This window comes from Anguilla rostrata, chromosome 18, assembly GCF_018555375.3.
Source record: "Anguilla rostrata isolate EN2019 chromosome 18, ASM1855537v3, whole genome shotgun sequence".
Classification (NCBI taxonomy): domain Eukaryota; kingdom Metazoa; phylum Chordata; class Actinopteri; order Anguilliformes; family Anguillidae; genus Anguilla; species Anguilla rostrata.
This window is the reverse complement of record NC_057950.1, coordinates 30542322-30557927: the sequence shown is the minus strand read 5'-3', so window position 1 is coordinate 30557927 and position 15606 is coordinate 30542322. Positions and strand designations below refer to the sequence as shown.

At 41.5% G+C, this 15606-nt stretch overlaps 1 protein-coding gene across 3 annotated transcripts in view; it reads left to right on the top strand.

Annotated features, from left to right (window-relative positions):
• The first annotated feature begins 2640 nt into the window (after positions 1 to 2640).
• The window catches only part of mgmt (O-6-methylguanine-DNA methyltransferase), a 70024-nt gene continuing 57058 nt past the window's right edge, over positions 2641 to 15606 (top strand). The window contains exons 1-3 of one of the 3 annotated variants that reach the window (XM_064317189.1): positions 2641 to 2702; positions 4476 to 4519; positions 13939 to 14060. In XM_064317189.1, the coding sequence (XP_064173259.1) occupies positions 4496 to 4519; positions 13939 to 14060 (146 nt within the window). In that variant the 5' untranslated portion in view covers positions 2641 to 2702; positions 4476 to 4495. Of the gene's footprint in view, positions 2762 to 3261; positions 3283 to 4475; positions 4520 to 13938; positions 14061 to 15606 lie in introns of those variants that run through there. The other 2 variants (XM_064317188.1, XM_064317190.1) reach the window with 2 other exon arrangements.

Below are 15606 nucleotides of genomic sequence, written 5' to 3'. Positions count from 1 at the left end.
CTGCTCCTAAATTATGCACTGCCATAGCATTGAGACACGCAAGAAAGGCCATCGCGTGTACTAAGTGAGCGATTGCAAATCTGACAAATTCAATTACAGCCAAACAATGTGAAATGAATCCCAAACGCACGTCTTCATTTGATCACAGTTGCGGCAGTGTGGAAAGTTTGGGAAGAACATAATTGGCCCATCATATTTGTCACATTCAATGATTTCACTTGTCTGAGCTCTGACTTTTTTGACTTTCAGAAAAAAAAGAAAGAAGTTCCAGTGTGTGGATTTCTTGATGAACCAATAGAGAGGAACAATCATCTGAAAACCAGGGAGGAATCACAAGCCTCTCAACTTTGGATGAGTTTGATGTTGGATGTTGAAACTTTGCTTTGCTATCCCAGTGTTTTGAATGACAAATGATAAATGGACTGCAGAGGTCTATTCTGTTTTTTTCTTGCAACGTGTGACAGAACAAACCTTAATTGTACATCATGAAGTCAAAAAGGTCGACAGAGGCCCACATCCCTGTTGAATGAGGCTTTGATCTGAAATAGATGCCCAACTTGCTCACATAACTTTATTTATAGGCCAGTCTTGCCTGCATCCAAATACAATCTATGCTGCATGAATGTACCAAACCAATAGGTTTTTAATCTGAGCTGTTTCTGTGCCTATCATTACAATGCACTCAATCTTGTAAAATGGTGATTTTTTACACATTTTTCCTGTTAACAATACTGCCCATCAGCTGGACTCTTCTGTGTGTGCTCAACACGGTACCTGGAAATCTTAAGTTTATTTGTCTCACTGGGAATAACCTTCTTGTCACAACATATTTACATAGCCCTGCACATCGAAGGCTAACTCTTTCTTCTTTGCCATATTTCCTGCAACTTTAGTGCCTATTTTACTTGCACTACAGACTAAAAGTATTAGGCTTGATGGGGTTTTTAAAAATTCAGGTATATATTATTTCCATCAATTTAATTACCCCTCCATCTACCTCCCATCTCACGTTTGCAAAATGACTGTATAAACTTCCAATAAATTGTCTCATTGTAATTAAAGCCAAATGAGGCTATTTTGAGTTTGCGCTTATTTATAAAATTTGCCTGCAACAGAAAAACCCCAGCAAATATGGTAGGCACTGCATAAGTGAAAACCCATATGATATCAGCACAGGCTACTGTTGGGGGGTGGTGGGGGTAGGAGCTACCCATTACAGCTGTGTGTTCAGAGTCATTAGCACAGCCGTGCATATTAATGGACAATTCAGGAATCGGTCTTAACACGCTGGCATGACGTGTTAATGAATGTGGCCGAGGCAGTTCAGGGAAAATGACTCTTCTGCAAATGGAACTGTAGGTGATTGAATTTGACCTCGTTCCGAGCTGAATGAAGCCCAGTTCTCTTCTGCCTTTCATTTCAAAGTCCTGACATCAAAGGTCATTTCAGGCCCTCACATGCTGGACTGTAAGTGGTGTACAAAATGTGCACAGAAAGAAATGATTTGTAAAATCCACACAGGTACAAACATCTAAAAATACTAAAGATTAATTGCAACAAAAAAATAACAATTTACCTTCTAAATTAACGACGTGGATGTGGAATGTCTTCTTCAAGCTCTATCTATCTATCTATCTATCTATCTATCTATCTATCTATCTATCTATCTATCTATCTATCTATCTATCTATCATCTATCTATCTATCTATCCATCCATCCATCCATCTATCCATCCATCAATCTATACTACATGACCAAAGCTACCTGGACACCCCTTGGTCTGGGGCTGTTTTTCATTGTTCATGGTTTGGGCTTGGCCCCTTTATTTCCATTGAAGGCAAATCTTAGTGCTACAGCATACAATGACATTCTAAATGATTCTGTGCTTCCCCGACAGTTTGGGAAAGGCCCTTTCCTGTTTCAGAATGACAATGTCCCCAGGCATACAGCGAAGTCTATTTAGAAATGATTTTGTTGACAACAGTGTGGAAAAACTTGACTGGCCTGACCTGAACCCCATCCAACACATTTGGGATCAATTGGAAAGCCAAATGTGAGCTAATCATCCGTGAATCCATGTCCATCGCCCAATCCGTGTCCATCCTCACTAATTCTCTTCAGACTGGATGGAAGCAAATCCCTGCAGCAATGCTCCAGCATCTAATACAAAGCTCTCCCAGAACAGTTGAGGTTGTTATATAAGCAAAGGGTGGACTAACTCCATATTAATGCCTGTCATTTTGGATGAAATGTTGGATGTCATGTGTCCACATACTTTTGGCCATAGTGTATCTATCTACTGTATCTATAAATATGAATTGGATTGTCAGAAAATTGAAGAATCCATGGTTTAAGTTACACAATCAGAGAGAGAGAGGGGGTGGGGGTCATCTTTTTATTATGTATTTTTTGAGTTTCTAAGTAGCCTAGGCTGCCATCAAATTGCTTTTCGGAGACAATACAGTTTCATTAATTGATTAGCTGATTGATTTAAGACGATCAATTCAGTCACTATCGAACCAGTTTGTTGCGACGTTTTTCACGCATTCATAAACTGCGAACACAACCTGTAAGCCTATACTGGCTCCTCCGAGCAGTACAGGAGGCGCTTGCCTGTGCGAATGGAACGGCAAGATCCTCCCCCTCGCCGCTGATTGGACGCTTTCTCCATGCGGTAGAACACGGAACGCACAACAGGAAGGTAACTACGCACTTTCTTGACTGGAGATTCAATGCCAGCAGTGTTGGATGTCGCACATGGTGTGTTTACTGAACTGTTTTAGTTTTTACGGATAAAAATCAGTTTTAAAGGTGTATTGACGAGTGGACCTGCTACACAATGTATATTGCGTGATTATCTGCACTGGACTCGCAAACTAACGCTTCCATTTAAGTTGCTTTATTCGTGCCACTTCTAACTTAGCCAGCTAATCAGCTAGCCTAACGTTTCGGGATGTCTGTGCTACTACGCTAACTATGGAGATAGCTAATTAACAAACATGCATATGTGTACTTTATAAGTTTGCTGAATAATTTCTTAAAGCAGAGTCGTTAGGTAGTCGCACAGACGGTTAGCGTTGGCTAGCAATGTTTTGTGATAATCGCTAAGTAGGAAAACGGTCGTCAGCTCAAATGGAACCAACTGCAAGAGAAAAATGCATAAGATTAAATGGGTTCACTTTGTCTTTAGCGATCTAGTTACGTTAGTGCCCGCACGCATCTACACGTGTTATTCCTATTGCCACCGACTGACGGTTGGTCCTTCGAGAGAAATTAACTTGGTAACGACAATCAGTAATACGAATACAGCCCAGTGCGGATTTTTTTGGTAGATATCTACCGTAGCGCGAAGATTACACTAGAGAACATATGAATTGGAAACTCTACCTCGCTAGTTTCCTTCCCCTAAATAAGCCCCTATTCATCACTCCACCAGTTTTAATTTACAGTTCGTTGAGATGTTCTAAAAGAAGGGACATTAGATGCTTTATTACTTAACTGGGCGAATTGCTCAGATTTTCCTCTGGCCTGATTTTATTCTTTTCTCAGCTCCTCAGAGTAATTACCTCAGGATTTAACTTTGATGTACTAGACAGCATTTAGAGTTTAAGGGCACACGTCTTGTTTCCTAATTGTGAGGGGGGGGGGGGCTTACTAAAAAGTCTTTTATCGTCAAAAACGAATAACAGTAAATATTTGTATAACTGACAAATTATCCAATATTACTTGTGTTATGAATACATTTTTGTGATCAGGAACACAGCACAATTCCTGCTGACTGCTATTAAACGACCACGATTCTCTACCGCAATTACCCTGCAGTGTACGACATTTGCAGAGACCTCATGTATCTCCGCAGTTACTGTACGGTGTGTCATTTTGTATGGCAATTAGATCATTTCATGAACACCATATTTGTATAACGGTAAATATGATCTTATGCACAACACCATGACTTGTTTTAAATACGGCCTTTGTATGCACAGTAAGAAGCGTTTAGTCTCCGAGGGGTGCTGTTGTAACAAAGAGTGATGTCCTTCAACTCCAGCATCCTTGAACGTTCAGAGGAAGGAAAGTGGGCTTGCGTTTTCTGAGGCATAAAGGTTATTTAAAACCTATCCGACAGCCATCGAGAACAAAGCCGTTTTTTGTCCGTCCCCGCGTGTTATTTGCGCCGGCCATGGGAGCTGTTTTACTGCCGCGTCTATCCTGTTGCGTATCAAAGTGCTGCGCGCGAGGCGATGAGAGACGCGGTCGCCACGTCGTCTGCTGCCTGCAACTCCGCACAGATGACGGCTGACCCGCCGAACTCATTTCCTGTTTGGCAGAAAAATGATATTTTTATTTTAATTTTTAAAAATTTTTTTTTACCGAGGTACCCTGGGGCATAGATTTCTTTCCTCTGTCGTTCTTACCGCATTTGGAAACAAATCACTGTCCTTCTTTAAGCCTTCTCTCATTTTCTCTCCTCTAGGTGCAATTCTCTAAGCAACCATGGAATCCGGACTCAGGGAGAAAGTGAGTGGACCTGAGAATTTATTTTCATTCGATAGCTTGTGAAAAAAAAAAAACAAGTAACATCACAAATGAGTTCACACATACAGTAGTTTGGAGGCCTCCCCACCCAACCCCCCCTCCCTGAATATGACAGCTATTGTTCGGAAAAAGGATCACATGATTGATGCCGCTCTCGAAATCCTGTCGGCTCTGTCCGAGTTGAGCACGGCCATCAGTGGAACTTTCCCCATCACGTATCCGTATCTGTCATTCCCACTATTGAGATTAAATAGGACGGCACCCAATTCTTGGGTTTTGGAGGGCAGTTCCTTCTTGACCTTCTGTAAATAATTTTGTAAATAATAATTAGATCTGTTTCAGGGTTGTTATTCCAGGACTTGGAGACACAGTTCTTGAAGACGTATAAAAACATACAAATATACCTATTGATATATTGACGCTGACATACAAATTTTATTTTAAGTATGAAATAGAGGGATGCGTTTTACTTTTTGTTAGATGTCAGTTTGTCGATGTTAAACTCACTTCGCATGCAGCATAACTCTTATATAACTTACAGGGCATTTCATAACATTGAGTTGTATTTCTTCATTAGTAAGTTAAGCAGAAAACCACAAAAATGACTGAAACCTCTACTGTAATTGGAATATACTGTATGTCGGCTTTACATTATTGTTAATATTCTTTTAAGGATGACCTTAAAATATATCAGATGCAGGGATACGATCAGACAAAAAGAAAGCAGTGTGGGTAGTTTCCTACAGGTTTTTAAACCTCGAATGCACATCAGAACCTGTCAGGAAAATTTGTTTTGAAATAGAACACTGGTTAAACATGAGTATAGTTTAGACTGTATTCACATTTATTCCTCCTGTTGTGTGTGTGTTTGTTTGATTTGTTTGTGGGGATGAATGGAAGAATGTTTCCTATTTTTAGATGGAATTTATATTTGAAGCTACTCATTATATGTAAAAATGTATTATTCACTTAATTAACCACAGAAGAACAGTATCATTCTTCCCTTATTAAAAGGTATTTGAGTGCTGTATGTGTGCACTGAAAAATAAACATAATTGCAGCACACAGTAGAACATTACCAAAAGACTTACCCTAGGGCCTTCACAGATATTTTGGTTTTTACAAAATGGAGTAAGTATGTGGTTATATAGGGTATTATATTTTTATTTTTCCTGTTTCAGTGTCTCCTTTAATTTGATCTGCACATCACACAAGTTTTAAGGTTACAATTCAACGCGTGTGTGATTATTTAAATCATGACCATTTGTGGCTGTTTGACAGTTTCACAGACTTAAGGTTGGCTATAGTTCTGGTAACCGGTAGAGAAGAATGTATTCTTGCGTATGACATAATTTTTGCCAAGTTTAAGTCCTCATTATGTAAACCAGTGAGTCAGAGCCAGAAAAGTTTCCACAGAGGCATGCTGTAAGTTATCTATATTCCACATTGAATCGTAAATATATAAGAGAGTACATTTGAAGTTGTTCCTTACCACTTAAATGGTCAACCTTGAACCAAAACCCATACATCAGCCTTGAACCAAAACCCATTAAAAAAACATACATTAATTAACCCGTTTATTACTTTTGTGATGAATCAGTTCTGTTGTTTCTTCACATGCGTCTGGTTGTTGGGAAACGGAGTTGTACATAGAAGATGGCGGGTTATAAATCTAAGCTTAACTGCTACAGGAATGAATGTGAAGAATTCGGTGTGATGAGTTATCCTGCCGATTCAAAAAACAGTACATTCAAAAAGGCACCAGGCGCCAGCGGTCTGGTCCTTCTTTATCCCTTACAGAAAAAAAAAAAATCCAGTCGGACCTGCTTAATGCAGTATTTTGCGCATATAGCGAGTTTAGTTAGCTCTATAGAACAATAATATTGTGCAATTCTGTCCTAAAGAGCTGAATGTCGAGGTTAGCTGATGCGTTAATATTGGAGTGCAGGGGAGGAGTCGTGGTGGTGTTCAGTCTCTGTGTTTTGCACATATAGCGAGTTTAGTTTACTCTATAGAACAATAATATTGTGCATTTCTGTCCTAAAGAGCTAAATGTTGAGGTTAGCTGATGCGTTAATATTGGAGTGCAGGGGAGGAGTCGTGGTGGTGTTCAGTCTCTGTGTTTTGCACATATAGCGAGTTTAGTTTACTCTATAGAACAATAATATTGTGCATTTCTGTCCTAAAGAGCTAAATGTTGAGGTTAGCTGATGCGTTAATATTGGAGTGCAGGGGAGGAGTCGTGGTGGTGTTCAGTCTCTGTGTTCCGGTGGCCGTTCATCCGTCCCGTTTTTCGAGAGAGCGGGTTTTTCTCTTGGAGCGGTGATTGATGGCTGGGACGCACGTTCCTGCTAGCGACGCTGCTAGCGACCGGTATTGCGCGGGGACCACTCGCCCGGGGGGGGGGGGGTAGTGATTTACACCGAGCCTTGCCCACTGTCTCCCCCATTTATTTATGTTTGAGGCCTATTTATTACACAGTTGACTACGTAAGCAGCCCTAAGCTTTTGTATGTCATTTCCCCATTAAAACACCACGGTTGAGTTAGCGCAAAATGTAAGTAGGCTATTATCTGTCGAAACGCAAACTGGTGCAGGTATCAACTGGAGGTCTTACTATGAGAAGCTTCCAGAAAAAACCAAGTTTGTGTTATTCTTTCTGGGATGCAAGTTGTTGGTTTAATGTGGTAGTGTTTGATATTTCCTTGACTTGACTCGGAATTATGTTGCAGCGATATTCATAATTAGCAGTGCTGCATTAAGTGCCCTGCATTTGTTTCTGTTTGTGTTGTTGATAATTATGTTGTCTTTTGTTGGGTTAGTTTGTGCATCACCTTTGCTGTGGAATTGATTGTAGGTCTCATATTACAAGGGAAACCTTATGAGTTGGGCCACCAGTTTGTCTCCACCATGTGACCTGCAGAGATTTAAACTTGCATTTCAGTGATTATCCTCCAGGGGTCCCCGTAGGCACTCCATTGGCACACTCAAGTGACTAATTGTACAATTGACTTATAATTATGAAATTTATAAAAACATTTAGGAGTTAATCTAATATGGACAGAGTCACGAAGGAAGGCGAACATGGATGGAAGTTGAAATGCTATGAAAAGCATGTCTTTGAGCCTGCGGTCCTCACTCCTGGTCATGGAGAGCCACAGGGTATATTGGGTTTTGATGTTACTTGAGTAGCACAGCAATTGAGCAGTTAAAGCACTTAAAAGTGCACCAGTCTGCAGTATGCTGAAAAGCACACTGTGTTGCTGAAGTGTGTGTCACGCATTTTCCCAGTTTGACAGTTGGACTGTTCATAATATTACTCCATGCCACATGAGGGACAGGAGACATATTTACAGTAATAACTGATGACCAGGATAACTTTCCAAGCATTATATTTTCCTAAGATATGTGCATATTCCTGGAGCCAAAAGTGAAATGATAAACAAATCCACTGCTAAATGATTTCTCTGAACTGAATTACAGGGACCAAATGAAATGCTAAACCAGGTTTTAAATTCTTGCTGCAGGGTTATTGTTGCATGAACTCATAATAACTAACCAGTATAAATGAAAATACAGTTGCCAAAACATAAATCAGACATCATATATCTATCTATCTATATATATAAGTATATATTAAGATATATAGGATGCCAGTGAGCACTTGTATAAACAACTGTATTTTCGGCTCTCCAATTGTTTACCAGTCAACTGAAAAATATAAATAAGTGTAACTGACAGTGTTATTCTAATTCATTTGTCTTGATGTGGCTTTACTGTCGCAGATATATTTGAGGTTTTGGGGTAAATCTGGAAAAGCTTGCGAGCAGGAGTGGAATTTGAAATGTTCTTTAAGAATGGAGTGTGCATTTTCCAAACATGGGGTTTGGGCCCCTGGGGAGGGGGGGGGGGTGCAGAGGTTTGAGTGCTAAAGGCATTCCTAAGGGTTGAGACAGGAATTTGGAAACCGTTATTAACGAGCTAAAGAGCGTTTCTTCTTCTAGAAAGGAAGAAGTTTCCCTGCGTTTGTGTGCACGTGGGCAAAGTTAAAATTCGTTTTCCGAGTTATGTGGGTTTAATCGGTTTTCGTTGGATTTAAAAAGACCTCAGTTCGTACCAGCACCCCCACTTTGCCCCCCCCCCCCCGTAGGGGCGACTGCAGCTGATCTAGGCCATCGGCTCGATGTTGTTGGGGAACTCCCCGAGTCGAGCGGTGGGAAGATCGCCCGGAAAGTTGGGCTCCTGAAATGATCACAGAGTCATAAATCATCCACGCACACCCCCTCCCCCCCCCCCCAAGCACAGCCCTGACTGCAAAACGCCTCTTCGATGCTCGTTTGTTATTAATGACGGGTCGGACCTAATTCCGCTGGCTAACGGTGGCGCTCCAGTTTCCGCGGACAGGACGTAACGAGGCCGCGGTTCCTGGAGCCGCGTGCGGCGGTGTCCGCAGGAAGAACCGCGCGAGAAAAACGCCGCGGTGGAAACGTCCCCGCTAACCATTAGTGTAAAAACAAGGGAGCCACCGCATTTCAAAAACAAATATTTGGGTGCTCTAAATAAACATTCGTCAGTGTACTCAGTAATCTGTGGGGAATGTCTAAAACAGAAGCAATTACTTTTTGACCAAAATACATAAAATTAAGTTTCAAAGAATTTCAATGGTCAGTGGCTTTCTAAAGAGAAGAAAAACAAAATGGAGGTTGTTTTAGTAACAACATGCCGATTGCATTCAGGAAACCATACCATTTTAATCCAATCATTTTTAATCTCTGGGGTGAAATTTCTATTTATTACAGCTTGTTGAAGTTTATTTGCTGACATTATTGTGACATTCTTATGTACAGCAAGCTTACTAGTGTGTTCATTTTTGATCTCACTGCTGTTGGAACAGATCAGGCACGCTATTCTTTCCAATACTATTTCATTTAAATTTTTGCAACTAAAGCAAAGACAATGCTGTCACTTGTGACAGAATTGCTATTGGGGGAAAGTACCGTAGCAATAATCTTGGTTCTGCGCATGCAAGTGCACTCTCATATAAAAACATAGCAGTATGAAATTCAGTGACTGGTCTATGATGTTTTTCAGGTGAGAATAAAAACCCACATTTGTATTACTTTTATCTTGTCCAAGCTATAATTACACACTCAAATATATAAGAACATGACACCAATGCCACATCAACGTTCAGAACAACGTTCTTTGCTGGTGAGTGTGAAAATGAGATCATGCCAATTTATTTTTCCCACAAAGGACATGCATGCTTATGTTTAATGCTCATGCTAAATAACTGCATATGTCAAGTTTTGTCTTCACTGTTTGAGCAGATGACGAAATCAAGACATACCCAGTGACACACACCATATGTCTGTGATTATTCACAGAAGCCTTTATGAATGTCCATGCAGTGCTTATGAAGATACTATGTTATGGTGTTAAACCCTCCTCCCACACGCTCACGCACACGCACACACACACACACACACACACACTTTAGTCTGTTAGATAATGCGTATTCAGTGCAACCAACTCCAATTTAGATTTAATTTCTCGACCCCACAAAAAACTTTATTTTCATGTTTTTTTTTTCTTTAATATTATCTACTGGCAGCAACATCCCCCCCCCCCTCCCTCCCTCCCTCCCCCCACCCCTTCGTCAGCGGCTGTATCTCAGAACAGGCGCACTCACTCACAGCTGCATGCTGGGATAGTGTGGCAGCCCTTCTGCGTGCTCTGGGATCCAGTGGGCCGGAGCAGTGCGGTGGGGGTGGGGGGGGCGTTGGATGCGGGGGAAGCAGGGAAGCCGACGCTCGTCCGCTCTGAGCACCGCGTTGAGCACGGCCGCTCTGCTGCACTCGCGCGCACCGCTCGTACCTCCCAGAGGGGGCGCTCTCAGATCTGGAACCCCACCCAACAGCCGAGATACATTATTATACCGTATATCTGCCAATGCGCAGACAAGCTGTAATTTGTACTTCTTACTCCAAATACCAAATACCCCCAGAGAATTGGAATTGTTCCTGTTTGTTTTGGCTTGTTGAATTCTAATGTTAGTGTGTGCTGTTTTTTTTTTGTTGGTTTTTTTTTTTTTTGTTGGTATTTTAAATGCTTTGTTTTTTGTGATGTTATTTTTATTTTTTATTATTTGTTTTTGTTTCTCATTAGCAAAGTTTCCACCGAGATCAGACTACCCGCTAGGCTTGGCACAAGCTTTCCTGTACGTAAATGCATAGTGTTAAGAATATAACAAAAAAAGTTTAACTTCCAATCAAACGTCCTTAATTTTCCTTACAACAGAAGTGGAACACATCCAGATGTTTATTTGGAATGTTTCTGTGTTTGTACGTGACTTGGCTCCAGACTTGGGTCAAATACGTATTTGTTTTGGATTAAAATACTTTTCTGTGCTCTGTTGATTTTGCCTGGTGTAATTGAGCCTGCCAGTATGACCAGAAGGCAGGGTTTGCACTTTTTGAGGGTATTTAATTGGTTCCAATACACCAGACAAGATAAGTAAAGCATAGAAAAGTATTTGAATCCGAAACAAATATGTATTTGACCCTGGTGTGCTTTGCCCCAGCTGTCATGCCTTCACAAAAGTGACAAACTGCGCATACATATAGACTTTATACCAAACTGGATAAGATTGCAATTTAATTTCAGTTTTTAAAAAAGTTGAATCTAAAATACTGAATATCAGTGTAGAAATGACCCGATTCTTTGTCATATAAAAAAATTACAAAATTAAAGAAGTCTGCAAACTTTAAAACATATATTCTTTCAAAAAATAAAATTAATAAAAACTTTACTAACTGCTTTTCAGAAAACAGTCTCCTGTGTGCAAAAAAAAACAGAACAAAACAAAGAATATGTGGTCTGATCATTGCCAGCATCTATTTTTGGTCATCAAAGAAGCTGTGCATTATTGCTGCTGTGAAGACCCGGAACACCGAATCCCAAAGGAGCGGCACCCCGTGGAACGGTTTCAGCGCTGGAAAACACATCCCGAGCGCCGACCAGAAATGGCGTGCTGGAGATAACGCGGCGTTGTCGGGGGAATCGTTCGCCGGGCTGGGGGAAATGACTCCTCGTGTTTTTTTTCCCCCTTTCGTGAAATATACTACAGTACAAAAAAAAATGTGGAAAGATTTATGGGCTATGTAGGTTTACTGAATTATCCTTTTGTAGATAGACAAAAAAATATGGCCGCTTCAATGTAATGATTAAGTCAATAAAATGATTTTGTGAGATGGATGGACTTTTACTGCACGGAAGAAGAAGACAATTTTGAAGTTGATGCCGTGCGTGCAGAAGTTTGAGATGCTAGCGTTATTGGCAGTGGCTAAACCCATTTGCCTGTAACCAACATCGTGATCAGCACTGGGCTGGGTGGCTCATCTTGATATTCTTTCACATTACTGTTTTGATTTATTCAGGAATGCCTTATTCAAATTTGGAATGCCCAGTTGTACTTGCCAGCCACGGTCATTGCTGTAAGCTCTGCTGTTGATTCAAGAGAGCCCAGACAAGCAATCTTCTCAAAAAATTAAAAGATTTTCATGTTGCAGTCCACAATTTGTGATCGCTCAGAAGCTTCAAAGGCAGACATTTTGGGCTCATTCCAGTCGCTTCTTTTATCCGTCCTCGCTTCCTTCCCTTGCCCCCTTTCCTAGTATGGAAGGCCAAACAGGTCAAAAATACATGAACTTGACATGCTACTGTATGCATTACCCAGCAGGCAGAGCCCAGATTTTGTACCACAATTACTGTAATTGCGAGTTATTTCATTTGTTTCTCATGCACTGCTTTCGGCCTGTGTTACAGTAACAGCTCTGCAGATAATTACAGTAATTTTGGCCTGTGTTACAGTAACAGCTCTACAGATAATTACAGTAATTTTGGCCTGTGTTACAGTAACAGCTCTACAGATAATTACAGTAATTTTGCCCCCTGTTACAGTAACAGCTCTGCAGATAATTACAGTAATTTCGGCCTGTGTTACAGTAACAGCTCTACAGATAATTACAGTAATTTTGCCCTGTTACAGTAACAGCTCTGCTGATAATTACAGTAATTTTAGCCTGTGTTACAGTAACAGCTCTGCAGATAATTACAGTAATTTTGCCCCCTGTGTTACAGTAATAGCTCTGCAGATAATTACAGTAATTTCGGCCTGTGTTACAGTAACAGCTCTACAGATAATTACAGTAATTTTGCCCTGTTACAGTAACAGCTCTGCTGATAATTACAGTAATTTTAGCCTGTGTTACAGTAACAGCTCTGCAGATAATTACAGTAATTTTGCCCCGTGTTACAGTAATAGCTCTGCAGATAATTACAGTAATTTCGGCCTGTGTTACAGTAATAGCTCTGCAGATAATTACAGTAATTTTGCCCCGTTACAGTAACAGCTCTACAGATAATTACAGTAATTTTGGCCTGTGTTACAGTAACAGTTCTGCAGATAATTACAGTAATTTTGCCCCCTGTGTTACAGTAACAGTTCTGCAGATAATTACAGTAATTTTGGCCTGTGTTACAGTAACAGTTCTGCTGATAATTACAGTAATTTTGGCCTGTGTTACAGTAACAGCTCTACGGGTAATTACAGTAATTTCGGCCTGTGTTATAGTAACATCTCTGCAGATAATTACAGTAATTTGGGCCTGTGTTACAGTAACAGTTCTGCTGATAATTACAGTAATTTTGGCCCCTGTGTTACAGTAACAGCTCTGCTGATAATTACAGTAATTTTGGCCTGTGTTACAGTAACAGCTCTACAGATAATTACAGTAATTTTGGCCTGTGTTACAGTAACAGCTCTGCTGATAATTACAGTAATTTTGGCCTGTGTTACAGTAACAGCTCTACAGATAATTACAGTAATTTTGGCCTGTCTTACAGTAACAGCTCTGCTGATAATTACAGTAATTTTGGCCTGTGTTACAGTAACAGCTCTACAGATAATTACAGTAATTTTGCCCCCGTGTTACAGTAACAGCTCTGCAGATAATTACAGTAATTTTGGCCTGTCTTACAGTAACAGCTCTGCTGATAATTACAGTAATTTTGGCCTGTGTTACAGTAACAGCTCTACAGATAATTACAGTAATTTTGCCCCCTGTGTTACAGTAACAGTTCTGCTGATAATTACAGTAATTTTGGCCCCTGTGTTACAGTAACAGCTCTGCAGATAATTACAGTAATTTTGGCCTGTCTTACAGTAACAGCTCTGCTGATAATTACAGTAATTTTGGCCTGTGTTACAGTAACAGCTCGGTGCTGAATCTGCCCGCCCTGCCTGTGAGCTCAATGCTCTGTTTATTTAAGATGGTGCTGGTATGGGACGTCCTCCCCTCTCCCCTCGCTCATCGCGCTGTGTTGTGTTCCTCCGGCCAGGGCGGAGAGTGCGGGATGACTGCGGTCACGCTGCGAAGCCCCCTGGGAAGGATCCGAGTGGCGGGATGCGAACTCGGCGTGCACGGCATCCAGATCCTGACGGAAGGCCCGCCCGCCAAAAGGTAGGCGCGGAGAATCCGCCGCCATCGTCACCGTGACGATCTGATTAATGAAAGTGTGGAATCTGTAGAAGCACTGAAGTGGAACATTTCTCATCATGCAATGAAATTTTTTTTTCATCCCAATCTCTCCCCCCACCCAAGAACACTGCCACCAGCGCAGAGTAGCGCAGGCAGAGTTGAGCACAAAATCATAAATTTGACTGCGCTAACAGCCAGTGTCAGGAACTTGACTTTGACGTCCTACAGAATGAACACAGACCTCCTTTTTCTCCAAAAGACTCACTCTGACCCACTGCATCAATACCGTGTGAATAATTACAGTATTTATGTATTTACTTTTACATCCATATGTGTAATAATTGGGTGTATTTACTGCGTGGGAGTGTATATTAATATGAATACAATATTAATAACTTGGCCTGGTGAATGTTGAGAGCAGCAATACCAGTGTACAGAGGTTAAATACTCATGATGTTCACTATGTTACTGCTGGTTCCTTGCCTGTGGTATTTGCCCATGAGAAAGGTAGACTTATATTATTTTCAAAAGGCATGCAATTTATGTGTTTTCACAAAGATCATCCAAGTTTGGCACTGCTGCCACATTTGCCTGGCTAGCAACATTTGAAAATATTGGGTAGTGTCAATTCTCTCAATAGTCAACCAATGTTGAACTTCATCCCAGAAGGCATAGAGATCAATATTCGGAAGGAAACACAACCATAAAATTTGTGTTGCACTTAATATGCCAGTAAAATTGAACAACCAAATCCTGTATCTACAAATATTGAAGGCGGCATTTTTTGGAGCCATTTTTTCCCCCTTTTCACCACTTCAGAATTGGTGCGACCACTGTGGAGGAACCTTTATTGGGTCCCCGTAGAACGGCCAGTCTGGGCTGCTCCGTGGCGCGTGCATCAGCGGCGATATTGGTCAAGTGTGTCTGACGGTCATTTAAAGAGGAAAACACCGGCGGCGAGAAAGGACCGGCTGTCCGTCAGCGACCCGCCTTCCTCCGCCCATTAGCTCGCACGGTATCAGTGCGGCACAGATACCGCGAATTCTTCTTTTAAATCGCGAGACGTGAAATCAGTCCAATTCACGTAGGCTATTACAAGGGAGAAATCAAATAAATGAAATAAAAATCGTCCGCTGTGGTCCTGAACCGCGTAGCGCCTTTAACAGTCCCACAGTCCTCCTCTCTGCTGGCGGGAGCGGACGGCGGGCCTCCGTGGGAAACGCCCCCGCGCCGCCGTGTTTGACGATGCGGGGAATCCCGTCCTGTGATTGACAGCGTGCCGAGAGGCTGGGAAATGAGTCCGTCTGAGAGGGCTGTCCTCTCCCTGGGCCGGGACCCCGAAGAGGCTCATTTACAGTCGCCGCAGGGCAGGACGGAAAACCCCGAAACGTAAAGCATTATTGGCGCAGCGTCTGTACTTTAAAGGCTCCGTTTCCCGAGCGTTCTCCTTCCATGGTACACTTTCCAGATTTACCGAATCTCGTGGCGCACCACTGTCAGAAGCCAGCGACACACCGACGTTGATGTG